Genomic DNA, 17,675 nt, shown 5'->3' with positions numbered 1-17,675 from the left:
CAAGTAGTAGTGCACCCTCTCTAGAAAGACAATGCGGTATGCGAAGTGCAGGAGGCAACACACCATCTGTAAAAACTCGGCATTATAGCCGAAGTGCGACCTAGCGGTGAATGTATAGAATGCAAATATTAGACATTTAAGTATCAAAGATAAATAATAAAAAAATAAATGTATTTTTGAATTGTATGGAAATCAAATATTGGACGTATATATATGGAAGGTAAATAATAAGAAATTAAATATATGTTTGAGAGGACAAACAGAGTCTAATTTTGTATGATGACCGTTTGATCAACTTAGGTGGACGTTAGAGATCGAACAGATCTGTCATAACTTGTATATTTTATAAGAGTATAGATAAAAAATCCTCATCTTTTTTAAAATAAAAAACAAAAATGACGCGTGTCACGACGATACGAGCAGATTTGGCCCGCTCGTTGGACAAGGCATTCCAGCTGCATTGGCCGAGTTTTTCTATTCTAGAGGTCGCATGGGTCGCAAGTCGGCCCGACCCGACCCGGCCCATTTGGCGCAGTCAACTTGTTGACCCACGAGCCCGCGAAATGGGAACCACCACGACCCAAATTACACCCTGCGCTGCAACGGAAAACCCCAACGAGAAGCCTCTCTTCGCCCCCTCCCCTGCGCTGCACGCACGTCGGTCCTGCCCTCCGCCATGGACGCCGGCGAGTGCTCCACCTCCGCGTCCTCCCCGTCCGCCTCCACCGTCTGGGCAAAGCTAGGTAGGTTGGCCGGCTCTCCCCTCCCCGAGCCCTCATGGGTTTCTTCATCTTCACGGTTTCTTGATTCTGTTGGTTTGTTTATTGGGCACGTCCATTCCTAGCAGTGCCCGCCGATTCCGCCGGCGGGGAGGAGCTCGCGTGGTGCGATGCCGTGGTCTGTTCCCTGGTCACCCCCGCCGGCGGGGAGGAGCTCGCGTGGTGCGAGATTAGGCGTGGCGGAGACGCGTCCTCCGCGACCATTCGGAATCTGAGGTACTACCTGCGCTTGATCCTCTCTGTGTTCTTGGAGTGCGCATTGTGGGAAAGATGAGAGTTTTAGGTGGTTTTACTTTTGGCGCCGTGTCGTGTAAGATTGGTTACTTTGGTACCTGTGTGTGTGGTTCTTCATACCTTAATTGATCGCGTTGAGCTACTTTTTCTATCTTAAATGATGGAATGGTGTGTTATGTCTAGCACTTGCTTGCATGTACCGACTCCTATCCAGCCGTAGTCGACAGTGAGTTGTCTTCCTTAACGTCTAAGTAGATATATCTGTTTTGAATACACGTCGTATCGGGTTGGGTAACCAATCTAAACCTTTTCGGTATCTACTTTCTTGATTCCGGGTGTATTAGGTACTGCTGATTCGGTTCCGTGATATCTGAAGTTGCTGAATATAAGTCGTATATACCATGTCTGTATATGATGTACTCCTTATGCGCATATACCTCATAGTTAGATATTCGACATTTTTGCTTCCAGGGCATTTAGCGTATTCCTTTGAAATAACAGCTGCAAAGGACCATGACAAGAATAATATCAAGGTGTTCTTTTGAAAATTAATATTCATGAATAAGGATCATCTTGAGACTTGATTTCAAGTTACTAACTTCTAGCTAAATGATGATGTAAGATTGTACTAGATATTGAGAATGCAAAATGCAGCATATGGCTGAATTTGTGGCATGATGTTGTTATTGTTGCTCCATGCCTCCACAACTTCTGGTACATTTGTTAATTTTCCTTGCTACTCTAGGCTTCTCTGCAATTCTTGGTTCTGATTCTGCCATTTTTATTTAAGCAATGGCTGCTTATCAGAATGGTTAAGAACGTCTTCAAGTATCCCGTGATAAAAAACAGAGCGCTGCATGCTCACAATGTAGGACGTTAGTTCAATCGGTTGGAAGGAATCACTTCCTACACAATATTGAAGAGGCATGATGTTTGCTGCTTATGAATTTGTTGTTTGATCCTTAATAATGTTTTTAAAACTGGTATTTTACAACTGCTAGATTTCTTTGCATCTAAGCTTTTTGTAGGCTAATTGCAAGCTTTTTCGTCACTAGAGAGGTCTGATGAGGAGATTGCATTGTTAGAGTCATATGCCTTGGTTGAATCTAATATTGTGAGTTCGAAAGCTTACCAAGATAACTATTGGTCCCTACTGTTTATAAATGCATCAACCAGCCTACTAGTATGGCTTACTCCCTTTGTTTCACAATTTAAGTCTATAGCCGACATTCACACAGACCAAAGAGGCTATAAGTCTAAGGACATGTTGATGGCAAATGACCACATGTGCCCATGTTAAATGGAATGCTATAACCGCCTAACCTCTTTAACACCATTAAAGTAGGGGTAGTGAGTGGAAATATAGCAATAACTACACCCTTGTTTTCTTCCATGGACTTGTATTGTAAAACGGAGAACGAGAATCCCGAGTAAAAGGCCTTATATTGTGAAATGGAGGGAGTATATTCTTACACTCATATCACTTAGTGAAACATCAAAATTCTGGTGTTTTATGTATTTTAGATCTTCAAATATCCCAGTTTTATTTCACAAAACGCCTACCTCAATTGCTTTTTAACTAATCACTGACACAGTTTTTTAATTTTATAGTGATGATAACTTCTGAACTTTTCAAGGCTTTATGGTTAAGCTGCTCGATTTTCAGTATCTAAAATTCTAAATATAGACAATCAAGGTCCATGTCACGATGATGCACATATATACAATGAAGCTTCTTGAGCTTTGTTATGAAATCTATTTGTAGTTTTTTTCCTAGTCAAGCTGACATTAATTCTAGTCCCTGGACTCATCATTTGAAGTTTGATAGCGCAAATTGTTACTTTGAATAGAAATAGGAGTGAAGCAGTTGCAAATTTACATTTTGTTGAGTTGATTAATAGAAGATGAGACCTGCAGGGTCCAAACTTTACCTGGCATGTTGAATTGAATCAATTCACCAGCGGGCATACCATGCATGCATATTTTTGTCATAACGTTCCGAGGTTGATTTGTCTGATATCTAAAATGTCTCATTATTAGAGCAAACATGAGTAGCATCTGTCAATTATTACTTGCACAACCTACTGAATTTATGGATTTTTGCTATTTATCTATTCTACACTTATATTTTTTCTGTTATTTATATGGTCTGGCCCCAATATACTAAATTGTGGTTGATGTGTTATTTGATTCCTTAGATTTTGGGGAAACAGCAAAAATCAATCAAGGAAACGCCCTTTGTCACATTCGAGTGATGAAATCAACAATCCTGATATGTCATGTCCTCAGTGTTGTAAGTGTGAAAATTCCACTTTGAGTATTTTACTACGGTTAAATAAGCCTTACTATCCAGTGACCTTAAGTCTTGTTAATCCATCAAATAGTTGTGAATGCAATCATACCATATGCTCTTATATCGTGCATTTAATGAGTTGCACTTCATGACTATATTACGATTTTTGATCAGCATATGGCAGCTGTTAACATATGAATCCTATTTTGGTTGTTCGTATGTCTTAAATTAATTGAAAAATGGAGTGAAGACCATCCATCAGGTTTCAGAAGTTAGAAATATTTCCACTGTCAGTTTTTCATGATGTTATGTTCAGGCTATGCGTTACATGAGTTCGAACTTTGAAGTGAGTTCATTATCCTTGCGTTGATGTGGTAAATGAGGTAGCTTTTGTGTTCTTCTACAAAAGTGAAGGCAAAACATACCTTTTTATCTCCTAGTAACATAACTGATTGAGATTTCGATACAGCCTTGCATGTCTACATGCTTCTTGGAAAGTTTGTTTACTTTTTTTGTACATGCTCCTCAAATGAAAATAGTATTTCAGGCAACGAATTTGGTGGATTTAGATGCAGTCCACGAGCTGCGCACTTGCAATGCAACAGATGTGGAGGGATGATACCAGCCAGATCTAACATCAGTATACCACAAAAATGCAAGTGCCAATTATGATAATATTTTCTTCTCTAGTTATTTACGAGAACTATAACCCAACGTTGTCCATGTGATCAGTTATTTAACACTAATAAGGCCTTGTTTCATGGGCCAGGAAGGGCCTAGATCCCAGTCCAACTAAACAAGCCCTAAGTGGTTCCATGATTGTGAAATGGAGATTTAATGCTTTGTATTATTCTTGGCTGTACCTTTTTTAGGTTTCATATTATTCCTGACTTACTGATGTGTTGGACCTTAATTAGTTTAAAAGTTAGCAATCGCCATGGGTAGTTTGATTGCACCTTTTTTCCTACCAAAGTTTATGATGTTAGCTGTCCCTGGCATTCTTTTAACTTTACTGGTGCCGAACTCTAAACATATGTTGCAGGTCTGGGGTGTGATAGAGCATTTTGTGGGGCTTATTGGTGAAGGAGTGAATTCAAGTCATTGTAATCTAATCTTGTAGGCCCCATATTGCATTTTTATCATCATACACAGAGCTTGCAATGTTTTTACATGCATACTGCATAATGTTGCAGATTTCTCAGCACCATATCTCCAGACTTCCTGGCACAGTTCATGGGGGCAATCCATATGAAAAAGATGTAGGAATATTCTGCCATAATCATATCCATTATTGTCCTATGGCCTAGATTGTAGTTTCATACATTGTGGTTTCTCCTTTTTTAGATTACAGAAAGATGCATACAGCAATCAGGCAAAACATTGCAAGCTGTAATCTCAGAGTGGATATCAATGAGAACAGGGAACTTGGTAACCTTCCATATTTTTGCAGTTACTTTTTTCATGCGCATGTGATGGACTGATAATTGTGAAAGAATACATATTATAAACTTCAATTGTCCCTTGACATGGCAAAAGGATATTGCATCGCAATTTGCTCTTTCAGTTATGGTACAGTTGTAATGCATCATCAGTGATGCTCTCATTGGCTGAACTACTAGTATTTTGATCTCTCCAATGGCCTCCAAAATCTCTTTGCTCTTGTAGTCACAACTGTCATGCTCTCCTCAATTATGGTGATTTTTTATTAATTATCCACATTAGAAATATGCAATTAGAAATATTTTTTTGAAAGGAAAACAGCAGGGGTATGAAATTAGACATATTGACTGCATATTGTCACGTCCTTGCGACAGCAACCGAAGAGGATATGAGTGAGAGGTGGCCGGTCTTTCTCTTGCCGGCTTCCTGCCCGTGGTGAAGAATATGAAGACGCCAAGGCGTCGGCTGATTGGAAGCAGAGATGAGATATCAGAGAACTTGAGGTGAGAATTAGATTAATCTATTCCTTGCCTCTTTCATGTATTGGCTGCTCATTAAATAGAGTCCCAGCCGAATAGATTCTAATCCTATTACAATTCGGTCTCCTAACTCAATCTCAACTAATCCTCCCTTATCTGATTATATTGCCTTCTCTCAATCTAACTATGCTTATTTATTTAAATATAAATATGGTAACTTAGATACTACTTTGATTTCCTGTCGCCTGCCGTCTGCACCTACTATAAGTATTTCCGATCATAACATCTCTCCCCTCCTTCGGAAACAGCTCGTCCTCAAGCTGAAAATTTGGATAGCGCTGCTTAAACGACTCCACATCTTCCCAAGTTGCATTGGAAGCATCTTGACCTTGCCATCGGACCAAAATCTGCCAAATTCCTCTAGCAAGGCGACTGCAAACAATTAGAGCTGGTGTAGGCAATGCTCGACCATTAAGTATTGGTGGCAACTGAGGGACGCCCTGCGGTGGTTGGCCATAAATTTTTTTAAGGACGCCCACATGAAACACATCATGGATTTTTGCTCCTTCTGGCAGTCGAATGCGATAGGCCACATCACCAATACGAGCTAATACCTGAAAGGGACCATAGAAACGGGGGGTAAGCTTTCCTTTTGACGCCTGTATTAAAGCAGCAGGCCGATGAAGAATCTTCAACCATACCCAATCTCCAACACCAAATGCTACATCTGTGTGTTTGACATCATAATATTGTTTAGCATGCTCTTGTGCCTGGAGAAGCCGTTCCCTAACATCAGCTAGGAACTCATCCCGTTCCAGTAAGGATTGCTCCACAGCTGGTATTTTAGCTTCGCCCTTATCATATGCACGGAGAGTAGGAGAACGACCATACACAATTTGAAACGGAGTGTCACGAAGGCTGGAATGATATGCTGTATTGTAACAATACTCAGCCCAAGGCAACCATCGAAGCCATTGTTTTGGCCGATTCCCCGTCAAACAGCGAAGATACATGATGATTACTTTATTTGCAGCTTCTGATTGACCGTCACTCTGCGGATGAAATGCAGAGCTCATATGTAAACGAGTACCTGAGAGACGAAAGAGCTCTTTCCACAAATTGCTTGTGAAAATAGGATCACGATCACTACCAATCGACTTCGGAAACCCATGCAAGCATACTACCTCATCAAAGAATGCCTTAGCCACTGAAATTGCTGTGTAAGGATGACCCAATGGAATAAAATGAGCGTATTTGGAATACCGATCAATCACCGTAAGAATAACAGATTTGTTGTTGATCTTCGGAAGTCCTTCCACGAAGTCTATGGCTATATCACTCCATATCTGTGATGGAACCGGCAAGGACTGCAGTAATCCAGCTGGATGAAGATGATCAGTTTTGTTTCTTTGGCACACTGAACAGTCCCTTACAAAATTTTGCACTAGCTTCTTGTTCCCTGGGATCTGAAAATCCGCACGAAGACGATGAAGAGTCCGTTGAACGCCTTCATGGCCTGTAGAATGAGCTTGTTCCAACAGTTGCAAAATTAAGGAGTGAGCCGGTACAAAAATACGGCGACCAATGGTGACCAATCCATCACAGACTTCCCAAGCCGGCCCTTTCTTGCCAGCAAGAACATCTTCACGGAGATGATGTAATTCTGTGTCAGCCTCTAATTCTTGCCGAAGATCATCCCATAATACGAATGTAGGTGATGATATAGCATTTGCCACCAGAGTTTCAGCATCACGGCGAGAAAGTGCATCAGCCACTGTATTGGTAGCGCCAGGTTTATATTCCACCTCAAAATCAAATCCCAACAATTTACTTATCCAACGATGTTGAGGGATTGTCGAAAGCCGCTGATCAAGAAGGAATTTCAAACTATAATGATCTGTTTTTACTATAAAGTGTCGACCCCAAAGATAAGGTCGCCAATGTCTGATAGCGTGTGCCAACCCGATGAGTTCACGCTCATAAGCTGCTAATCCTGCGTGTCGTGGCGTCAAAGCCTTGCTGAAAAACGCCACTGGGCCAGATGCTTGATGTAATACGGCACCAATGCCGGAACCTGAAGCATCGCATTCAACTATGAAAGTGCGACGGAAATCTGGTAATTGTAGTACTGGGGCTGAAGATAGCGCACTTTTTAGCGCGATAAACGCCTTAGAGGCTACCTCTGTCCAAGCAAACTGGTCTTTCTTCAGAAGTTGCGTAAGAGGAGCTGCAATGGTGCCGTAATTCTGAATAAAACGGCGATAATAACCGGCCAGGCCCAAAAAACCATGGAGCGTACGGATCGACTTTGGTTCGGGCCATTCTTTCACGGCATGAACCTTCTGACTTTCCATAGCTACGCCGTTCGCAGTCACGACATGCCCCAAATAAGAAACCGATGAAACCCCAAAAAGGCACTTGGATTTCTTGAGAAACAGATTGTGTTGGCGCAACGTCTCCAGGACCACTCGGACATGGCGCAAATGATCAGCCCATGAACAACTATAAATTAAGATATCATCAAAAAAAGACAAGAACAAAACGATGAAGATACCGGCAAAGGATGTCATTCATGAGTGCTTGAAATGTTGCCGGTGCGTTCGTTAGACCAAACGGCATTACCAAAAATTCGTAATGACCTTGATGAGTTCGGAATTCTGTTTTTTCCACATCAGCTACATGCATGCGAACTTGATGATAGTCACTGCGAAGATCCAATTTGGTGAAATAGCATGCTCCACGAAGTTCGTCCAACAATTCCTCAACCACTGGGATAGGAAATTTATCCTTGATTGTTATGGCATTGAGGGCCCTATAATCGACACAAAAATGCCATGAACCATCGCGTTTCTTAACCAAAAGAACTGGTGAAGAAAAGGCCGAAGTACTGAGGCGTATAAGGCCTTGAGTGAGCATGTCGGCACACTGGCGTTCCAACTCATCATTCTGGAGCTGAGGGTATCTATATGGTCGCACCGCAACCGGCATTACTCCATCGTAGAGGTGAATGCGGTGATCATGTATGCGCGTCGGCGGTAAACCAGATGGTTCATTGAACAAAGCTGCGAACTCTGTAAGTAAACACTCCATAATACTGCCCTCCTAATGAATAGTGAAAATAGTAGGCTCCGTTCCAGGCACCCCTCGCCAAGTTGCCCGCCGACCGTTGAGAACACAAGATATTGTTAGTTTGTTGAAATCCCACAATATTGGCCCAAGGGAGCGCAACCAACGTGTTTCAAGGATCAAATCATAGCCTCCAAGGGGCACTGCAAAACAATCCAGCTGAAACACCTCCTGTCCAACGCCAATTGATAGGGATCGGCAAACACCTGTGGCGCGAAGCTGATCACCGTTGGCCACGGTCACGCACAAGCCCGTGCTCACAGTTTGGAGATGCAGCCCCAGACGTACTGCCACCTTGTCGCGTATAAAGTTCTGAGAAGATCTTGAATCCACCAGTGCCAGCAGCGCTTGACTGCCCAAAGTGACCCATAGACAGACGGTGCCTGCGGACTGGACACCCGCCACCGCGTAAAGGGAGATGCGTGGTTCGTCTGCTGCCTCCTCGTGATCGTCGTTGATACTGTCATCCACCGTGGTGTCATCGAGCTCGACGTAGAAGAGGTGGGCACACCGGTGGCCACGCGTGAACTTGTCGTCACAATTGAAACAAAGACCCAAGCGGCGACGTTCCGCCATCTCAGAAGGCGTCAGTCGCTTGATCGGCCGCTGGAGGTGCGCGCCTTCGCCTGTGGATAGTGTCGACGCCGCACCTGGGACAGGCACCTGGGACAGGCAAAGGGACGCCGCGTGATGGCATGCGCGCGCTCGCACCGCGGCCAGAACGCGTCGCCTTCTTCTCATAGGCACGGGCCAAACTCATGGCGTGCTCGAGGTCTAGAGGGTCTTGGAGCTCAACATCTATACGAATCTCATCAGCAAGGCCAGATGTGAAAAATTGCCTCTCTTGTCTCTGTCAAAGGGTCGGCACGACTTAGCAGGGCCAAGAAGCGACATTGGTAGTCATTAACAGATCCTGTTTGACGTAGAAGTCAGAGTTCTCCAAGTGGATTGCTTCGAATGGGTGGCCCGAAACGTGTATTGCAAAGCTTCCGAAATTCCGGCCACGGTGGCTCGCCGCGAACACGTTCCAGATGGGCGTACCAGTGATGAGCGTCGTCTTCCATATTGAAAGATGCAAGCCACACCTTATGGCGTTCTTCCGTTTGTTGGCCACGGAAGAACATCTCGCAACGATTGAGCCACGGAAGAGGATCATCTTTGCCATCATATTTAGGAAAATCCAGCTTGAAAAACTTGGGTATGCCACCCGAAACGCCCTCTGTGTAATCGTCTTGATCTCGGTGAGAAGACCGTAGTCGGTCCACAGGCAGTTGCGTGGGCGGAAGGTTGGTGCCACGAGACGCCGAGCCCGGGTTCTGTAATATTCCAGGACCGTCTAGAATAGCCCTGTCACCCGGTGTCTTCCTCACAATTGAAGCAGCCATGGTCTGAGTAGCATCATCGGTGATCACTGGCGGTTCGGTGCCATCTAATCGGGAGCCATTGGCTGACTCGTCCGCGATGCCTGATACTTCCACGCTCTTCGCCTGTTCCAATCGCGTCAGCCTGTTCATCACACCGGTTAATGCCGTGGTGACATCGGTCAGGGTGGACTGGATGTTGGTGACGCTTGTTTGAAACTCATTGCGCAGCAGCTCCTGCTGTTCAGCGAGGAGTTTCTTGAACTGGTCGTGATCGGCCCCGAAGCCCATCGATGGTGGTGTCTCTGATACCAAGTTGTCACGTCAGCCTGTTCATCACACCGGTTAATGCCGTGGTGACATCGGTCAGGGTGGACTGGATGTTGGTGACGCTTGTTTGAAACTCATTGCGCAGCAGCTCCTGCTGTTCGGCGAGGAGTTTCTTGAACTGGTCGTGATCGGCCCCGAAGCCCATGGATGGTGGTGTCTCTGATACCAAGTTGTCACGTCCTTGCGACAGCGACCGAAGAGGATATGAGTGAGAGGTGGCCGGTCTGTCTCTTGCCGGCTTCCTGCCCGTGGTGAAGAATATGAAGACGCCAAGGCGTCGGCTGATTGGAAGCAGAGATGAGATATCAGAGAACTTGAGGTGAGAATTAGATTAATCTATTCCTTGCCTCTTTCATGTATTGGCTGCTCAATAAATAGAGTCCCAGCCGAACAGATTCTAATCCTATTACAATTCGGTCTCCTAACTCAATCTCAACTAATCCTCCCTTATCTGATTATATTGCCTTCTCTCAATCTAACTATGCTTATTTATTTAAATATAAATATGGTAACTTAGATACTACTTTGATTTCCTGCCGCCTGCCGTCTGCGCCTACTATAAGTATTTCCGATCATAACACATATATCCTTCATGCCTTCATGGGTTATACCAGATTCTTTACTTTGCTTATTCTCCACTGTAGTTGTAAGGTGTAGACATAAATGCTCGGTACAGTTAGTCAAGGATGCAGCGGTGCAGTTCTATAGATCAGATCCTGTTCGAGCAAGGTCGTAATTCTCAGTATAGTTATTCATGTGTTGCTACGTTACTGTAATACTGGGACATTTGGTCACATACTACATATTACAGTTTGTGTTGCCTAGATCTAATATGACTTGTGAGATCCTTCTAAGATATTAAGTACTGGTAGATTATCTTGGGAATGACAGTAATTTATAAATAATATTCATGACTATAACTTTCTTCGCTATATGGAAAGGAAAATTCTCCTTTGGAAGCATTTGGCACTTGGTTTACGTACTAGACCTTAAGTTACTTGTGTTTTGCTGAATACGCCTCGCTTTTTGACTGATTTGCTATTCTTGTTCCATGTAGATCGCTCAAGGTTGCAACTGAATAATGTGGATGCAATTACTTCCAAGACATATATTTGCATGTAATTACTCTCTCTGAGTTCAGAAGAACAGTTTGTCAATTTCATGTTGCTGCCTTTCTTCATTTTGTTGACTTTAAATGAATGCAGCCATTGCTACAGCAAGTTCATTGATTTCCTGGTGTACTGGTTCCGCGTATCAATGCCCAGAAATGTATGTATACTACACATGGCTACTAATAACTTCCCAATCAAATTCTTTTGCTTGTGAAGGTTTTATGCTAAGGTAGTGTAAAATTTTGTAATGAGATGTTTATTTTGTTGGGGAATTTATTTGATTTGATACTAGACCTGTTCGAATCGTGTGGCTGGCCTTACCAAGGCTGGCACTGAAAAGCCAGGTCCAAACCGGCCTGACATGGCTGAACCTGGATACCAACCCAACGCCAAAAATAATGTTTTTCTTTTTTTGGAAGAAATATTATTTATAATTGAAATTATGCACAAAAATATATTAAACATTATGCATATTTTTATCAGAAGCCCCTGTCCCGAGCATAGAAAATTAGGCTGGGCCAGGCTGCCCATGAACAGATCTGACATACAGACCATGATTTCTACAAATGGCTACTATATATTCCAAAATTTCTTCGCCAACTAAAACTATTTACAATCATCTAAATATAACGTTCAAAGGTGAGGTGCATGGTGCTGAATGCACGATCGGTATTTTATAGAAATTGCCAAATTGGTAAATGGTGGACCAGGTGGTTGGTATACAATAGCATGGTTACCAGTTGTCCAGTTGGAGTTATCTGATATATTATTTCGTGCAACAAATTTCTGAACGTAACTGGCTTATTAGTGTTTTTCCCCCTTAGCATTCCTGTGTTCCTAGAGAATTTTGTTAAATGTTGTGCTTCACTGCTTGAATTGCCACGAACTCAATATTGTTCTAAATCATCCATGGACTGATATGAATTAGAGGCTGGGTGAACTGTAGTCTCCTCACTTAAAAGGACATATATAGATAAATGAGTTGTTTTGATTTCCAATCCTGGACACCTGGTTGAGTTGGCCAAAAAAGGCCAGTGCAAACCACCTAACTATTGTCAAGTACCCTGATTAGAATAGCAAATGTTTCTTTTGACAAATAAGATGCTTAAAATTTGTGCTCATTGTTTACAAGTTAGGTTCCAGTCTGATTAAAAAGGAAAAAAAGGTTAGGTTCCAGTTTAAGTTGAATCACATATTCAGCACACAATGGAAACGTCAAGCACAAATCTATAAAGATGATTTCGTATAAACATCTGCAAGCACCACAACACGGCCACCTTTATTGATGGATCATATCAGTCTTGCGATAGCAATTGTGATGTTTTCCTTTCCAGCTTCTTCCACCTGATGCTGTCAACAGGGATATTTGCTGGTATGGTTTCATGTGTCGCGCCCAGCACCATCGGCCTGACCATGCGAAGAAGCTGAACCTTTAGTCCTCTTTCTTCAAGCCCATCTCCCAGGGATGACCAAATTGTACAGCAAAGAACAAGGCTCCAGGGCTCTTTCATTCACCTTTATGTAGGATTAGTGATAATAAGCACATGTGAACATATGTTAAATCATGTGGAACTATTTCTCTCCTCATCCATTGTGTGATGCTCCACATTATAAAATGCTTGTGATGGCAATATTCATTTCCTTTCAGTTGATTCTCCATCAAAGAATAGTTTTCCTCGAGCTTGTGCGCTGTTGTTCACGCTCTCGCAGATGCGCAACCTGGCATGTTTTACCTAACCATTCTATTCTTCACATCGGCGAGCGCGGGAACGAAAAGGACACAAGATGTTGAAGACAGACTGTTGCTTGTGATCGAAGAGCATGCTCAAAATCTCAAATCCTGTTGATCTGTCCTGCACCTGACAATGGGAGCGGTCCAGCTGCTGCTTTTGGATCTGGAGCTGCCACTCTGTCGGCAGGTTAGGGAATAATTGAAGTCTCAGCTTTCACAAACCTGGGACGGCGTCTTCATTCTACAATGGCGAAGAGGAGAATGGTGATGGCGACGCTATCCAAGCTTCAACCCATCTCCCCATCCTTGTCGGAGAGTTGCCTCACAAAGTCTTGCCCAGAATTTGTTAGCGCGTCATTTTCAGGTTCCTGTCAAGTGCCAACATGAGCGTCCGGTCTATGTCGCAAATGGCATCAGTTTGAAACCGTAAACAGCCGCAATCCTTGTGCAATTTTTGTGTAGTCTACGAAATAGTTACTGCTTTTTTAAGAAAAAGAACAATCTGCTTCCTCCAAAAAAAAATCGAAATTGCCATACTAGTTCCTACGAATTATTTTCGAAACTGTTCCTACGAATTGTTCCAAACGGGCCTTGACTAAATTTGTTTCCTTTGCAATTTGCATGCTTTCTCCGAATTTCATCCTTCTGTTTACTTTCGACACAGGAGCACACACAAAGCAGATGCCCAATATACATTCAGAAACTTTTCGCTGCAGCACAAAGGGCTCCGGAAAACCTGCAACAAGAAAGGGAAAGGCAACAGAGGGACGACGATTTTACCTGTGAGACAGATGGTGATGCATCACGAACAGAGGGGGTCCCGAGTGCCCTCACGGTGCTTGCCCGGCCGAATTGACCGGAGCACCGTCGCCTGCGTGCACAGTGACCACACATGCCGATGGCTTGCTTGCTCGTGTCTCCCGTCCGGCTCGGTTTGCCTTTCTCCGAGCAGCATGGATTGGTTCACGTCACGGCACTGCTTGGCTGCTTGGTTCTTCAGTCTCCACTGGGCAGTACTGACTCAGCACACTGCCATGAGATTATTCTTTTTTTGGTTTTCAGTTTTGCCTTTTGAAATACCAAGATTTTGTGTAATCCTGTTTGAAGAAGAGTGTACAAGCATTGTTCATCTGATAATTATAAATACCGTGCACATTTGTTTATGTGATTTCAGATGAATTCTTCTTGTTTCTGTGAAGCGTCTTCGAGCTCTGAAAGGTGCTCCTTGAATCGACCTTCTGTAGTTTAACTTCAGCTGTGGCCGTTGGATATGCCTCGAGATCGATGCCGTGGATTAGAGCAGCTGACACGATGGACAGACAACAATGGAAACAATCCATATCAGCCTACCACCATGGGAGATAATGACGTCCGATCCCCATTTGTTAATTTCAGCTAACTCCATGATTAGTGCCCTCTCCTTGTCCGTCCTTGTTTTGTTTCTTTACCCATCTTTAGTTGTTGTAGCATGAGTAGGGATCCGGCCTAATTTGCAGCCTCATGCTTTAATGATGTGTCTTGGAGTCTTCAAACAACCGCGAGTCACAAAAGGCACAAATTGGTACTTTCTCCTGTAAAAAATACTTGATATTTTAGATATAACAGGATCTTCATATATGCGTATATTTGCCTGTTATTTTCAACTAGAATATATTTATATAATTCAATAATTTTATGATATTATGAAATTATTTTTTTGACAAATCAAAACATGTAATTTCATGTTTTGAAACTAAATATTTGAAAAGTTATTAATAATCAAAGTTTTAGAAGTTTGATCAAATCTTATCCAAAACATCATGCATTTATGATCGGAGGGAGTACAAACTTATCGCTTCAAAATATCAGAATATACAAACAGAGTTCGGAGCATAATGGGCAGAACCACGCAACAAACTCCGAGTGATCTTGCAGGCAGTCATACAAGTAACTATTAGTAAAAGTGATAGTTGTCATGATCTAACTATGTCATTTTGTAACCTTGTGTAGTTGTGTTCAGTAAGGGTGTTCGAGAGGGTAACTAGAATTCCCACACCTCTCCTTCCCTTTTAGAAGAGCCTTTTTTAGTCCATACGAGGTACCAAGAATTATAACTTGGGAGATACCAAATAGTGTTACCAAGGTTCTAAAATTTGACATCTCCAAAAATATAATTTGGTGGTACCTCCCAGCTACCGTAAAAAGGCTCTTTTGAAAACATAGGCAAGTTATCTTATGCACAAAACCTACATAGTATCACTAACGCTAAACTCTGTTATCCTAGATTATATTATTCGTGGGTCAAAGTTTAGTAGTTTTTGTTGAAAGTATGCATCTTCAGTTGAAAGAAATAACCTTATGATGAGATTTTCAAAATTCCACGTGGAAGTTTTTCAAATTCAAAATAGAAGTTCAAAACGTTCGTCAGTTAAAAGTTCAATATTAATTTCGATTCTCCGGTCTAGATGTTTTTCTTAGTTGTTACGAGAGTCGAATGTCATGAGCATGTACAACGGGAGCTATACAGGCCGGTAGCCATTGAGATAAAACGTAGCAGATGGCCAGGAATTATTAGTTTCCCTTCAAAGCCAAAACCCTAGTTAAAAGGTCTGAATGGAGTATAATAATTATTAAAAAATGATTAGCCATGTTCAAATTTTTTTGCTGAATCAAACATCTAAATTCGAATCAAATTCCAATAACTATATCCATGTCAGGTAACACTTGTTGGCACCATAACATAGCAAATGACAGTCTGATCTTTTCATTTCTGATTTAATCATCACTCCCATTACACACAATCATAGATTAATCAAACCATCAAACTAAAATATTCCCCTCCAAAAATAAACTAAACAACCAATTGATTCATTAAAAACTAGGGCAGTAGCAATCACCTAATTAAGCCACTAAGCCTGCCCTAATCACCAAATGCTTGCACCACCAGCAAACACAGCTCATTCGGCATCTCATCATGCGATTCCATGGCTCTTGAGCTTGTTGCTCAGATGCTGGCTCGGTTCTTGCTCACTGCGCGCTACGGCCGGCGTCGCTGCCGTTGGCGCCGGCACCACCGCGGTGGCGCTGGCCCATCTCCGGCGGGTGCGGCTCATCCTGCTGCTGATGGTGCTGCTGCACGCTGCCGCTGGCGTTGAGCGCGGCGAGCATGCCGATGTTGGCGTCCATCCCGCCGGGGAAGTTGTTGCTTCTTGTTGTTGACATGAACTGCAGCGGCGCCTGCACCGTGCCCCCACCGCCGAACGCCCACGAGGGCTGCATCCAGAAGGCGGCGCCGCCAGCGGAGCTGTTCGGCGCCACGGCCCACATTGCCGCCGGCGCTGCGCGGGCCTTGTGCTCCTCGGGCTCGGCCTGGCCGCCGCCGTCGTGATGCTGGCGCGCCGCGGTGTCCTTGAACAGGTCGTCGTCGGCCTCCCTGTACCGCTTCCTCATGAACTCCCCGGCTCCGGGATCTTGCGGCGCCTGCTGCGGCGGCGGCGGCGACGGGAGCTGCTGCTGCTGGTGGTGGTTCCAGCCGAGCATGGCGGCGACTTCTTGCTGCGACTGGAGGTGGTGGAAGACCGCGGCACGGGAGGCGGAGGGGTGCGAGGAGCCTGAGCGGAGGGAGACGGCGAGGGAGGAGAAGTTTGCCGGGATGGTGCCTGTACCGGTGGCGGCGACGATGGCAGGCTCGGCCTGCTGCAGCAGCCACTCGATGGTCTCGCCGTCGGTCTTGTGTCCCAGCTCCCGCGTGAGCTGGAACACCCGCGCCGCGCACAGCGCCGGCATCCGTATCCGCCTCCCGCGCCCCTCCACCTTGGTGTGCCGGTCCTTGGTCGGCCGCTTCGCCGCAGCCGCCGGCACGACCGCCTGCTTCTTATCCGCGCCGGACGAGCCAGGCGCCGGCGCCATCTGCGCCTCCCCCGCGCGGGCGGCGGCCGCGGGCACGATGGCCAGCGACCCCATGAATGGCCCCATCCCGGCTGCGTTGGCGGTGGTGCCCCCCGGCGCGGCGTAGTAGAACGGCTGGTGCTGGTGCCCCGCCGCGTGGTGGTGGTGCTGCTCGGAGGCGCTCCTGCTGCTGTTGGTGCTCGTGCTCGTGCTGCTCGACGGCGCGTCCATGCTTTCTTGAAAAAAAGAAGCTAGCTAGCTACGTTCGCTCTCTCGCTCCCGCGCGCGTTTCATGCAACAACAACGGCAGCGGCGCTGGTTCCCCGGAGCAGAGGAGGAGGAGGCGGCGCGGCGGCGGCGGAGAGCGTGCACGTGCGCGGCACGCGGTGTGGGGTGGGGAGTGGAGATCAGAGGTGTGGGGCTGGGAGGAGAGAGAGAGTGAGAGAGAGAGAGAGAGGTCAGAGGAGGAGGATGGTGATGAGAGGGATCGGAGGAGGTAGGATTGGGTGCTTGATTGATTATGCTACGGCCATGCTAAGCAAATCCATTGTTGTTGTTGGGTCCTAGCCTAATCTTGCTTGCTCCTCTCTTCTCTCTCTTCTCTTCTCTCTCCTCTCTCTAATTTTGTTAGGTAGGGTTGGCAAGTTGATCATGTCTATATATTTTTTAGGAAAATCTTTGGTGCAAATATAAAAATAGTGAATATCGTCTATCCGATCTTTATTCAAAAGTTATGATTGATCACACCATGATTTGCAGAAAACCTCTGTACGACAGTGAAATAACACATCTACCGATGAGATTATGAGATAAACCGTAGCCTTCAGATAAAGATTGAACGAACGATATTCACTGTTTGCATGTGCTAGATTGCACTAAATATTTGTTGATCCTATATATATGGAGGTTAATCAACGGGACA

At 44.5% G+C, this 17,675-nt stretch overlaps 1 protein-coding gene and 1 pseudogene across 1 annotated transcript; one reads left to right on the top strand and one right to left on the bottom strand.

The window, feature by feature from the left end:
* The first annotated feature begins 585 nt into the window (after positions 1 to 585).
* Positions 586 to 12,801, top strand: LOC133900891 (uncharacterized; annotated as a pseudogene).
* Positions 12,802 to 15,612: 2,811 nt separating this feature from the next.
* On the bottom strand, positions 15,613 to 17,451 carry LOC133900493 (transcription factor PCF3-like). The gene has a single exon (XM_062341651.1). The coding sequence runs from the start codon at positions 16,982 to 16,984 to the stop codon at positions 15,893 to 15,895; it is 1,092 nt and encodes a 363-aa protein (XP_062197635.1). The 5' UTR covers positions 16,985 to 17,451; the 3' UTR covers positions 15,613 to 15,892.
* Between the last annotated feature and the right edge of the window lie 224 nt (positions 17,452 to 17,675).

This window comes from Phragmites australis, chromosome 19 (genome assembly GCF_958298935.1).
Source record: "Phragmites australis chromosome 19, lpPhrAust1.1, whole genome shotgun sequence".
Taxonomy (NCBI): Eukaryota; Viridiplantae; Streptophyta; class Magnoliopsida; order Poales; family Poaceae; genus Phragmites; species Phragmites australis.
Note: the sequence above shows the minus strand (reverse complement) of the source record. Positions and strands in the feature narration are given on the sequence as shown.

Coding starts and splice junctions, on each gene's coding strand:
- LOC133900493 (XM_062341651.1), bottom strand. CDS start 16,984: ATGGACGCGCCGTCGAGCAGCACGAGCACGAGCACCAACAGCAGCAGG.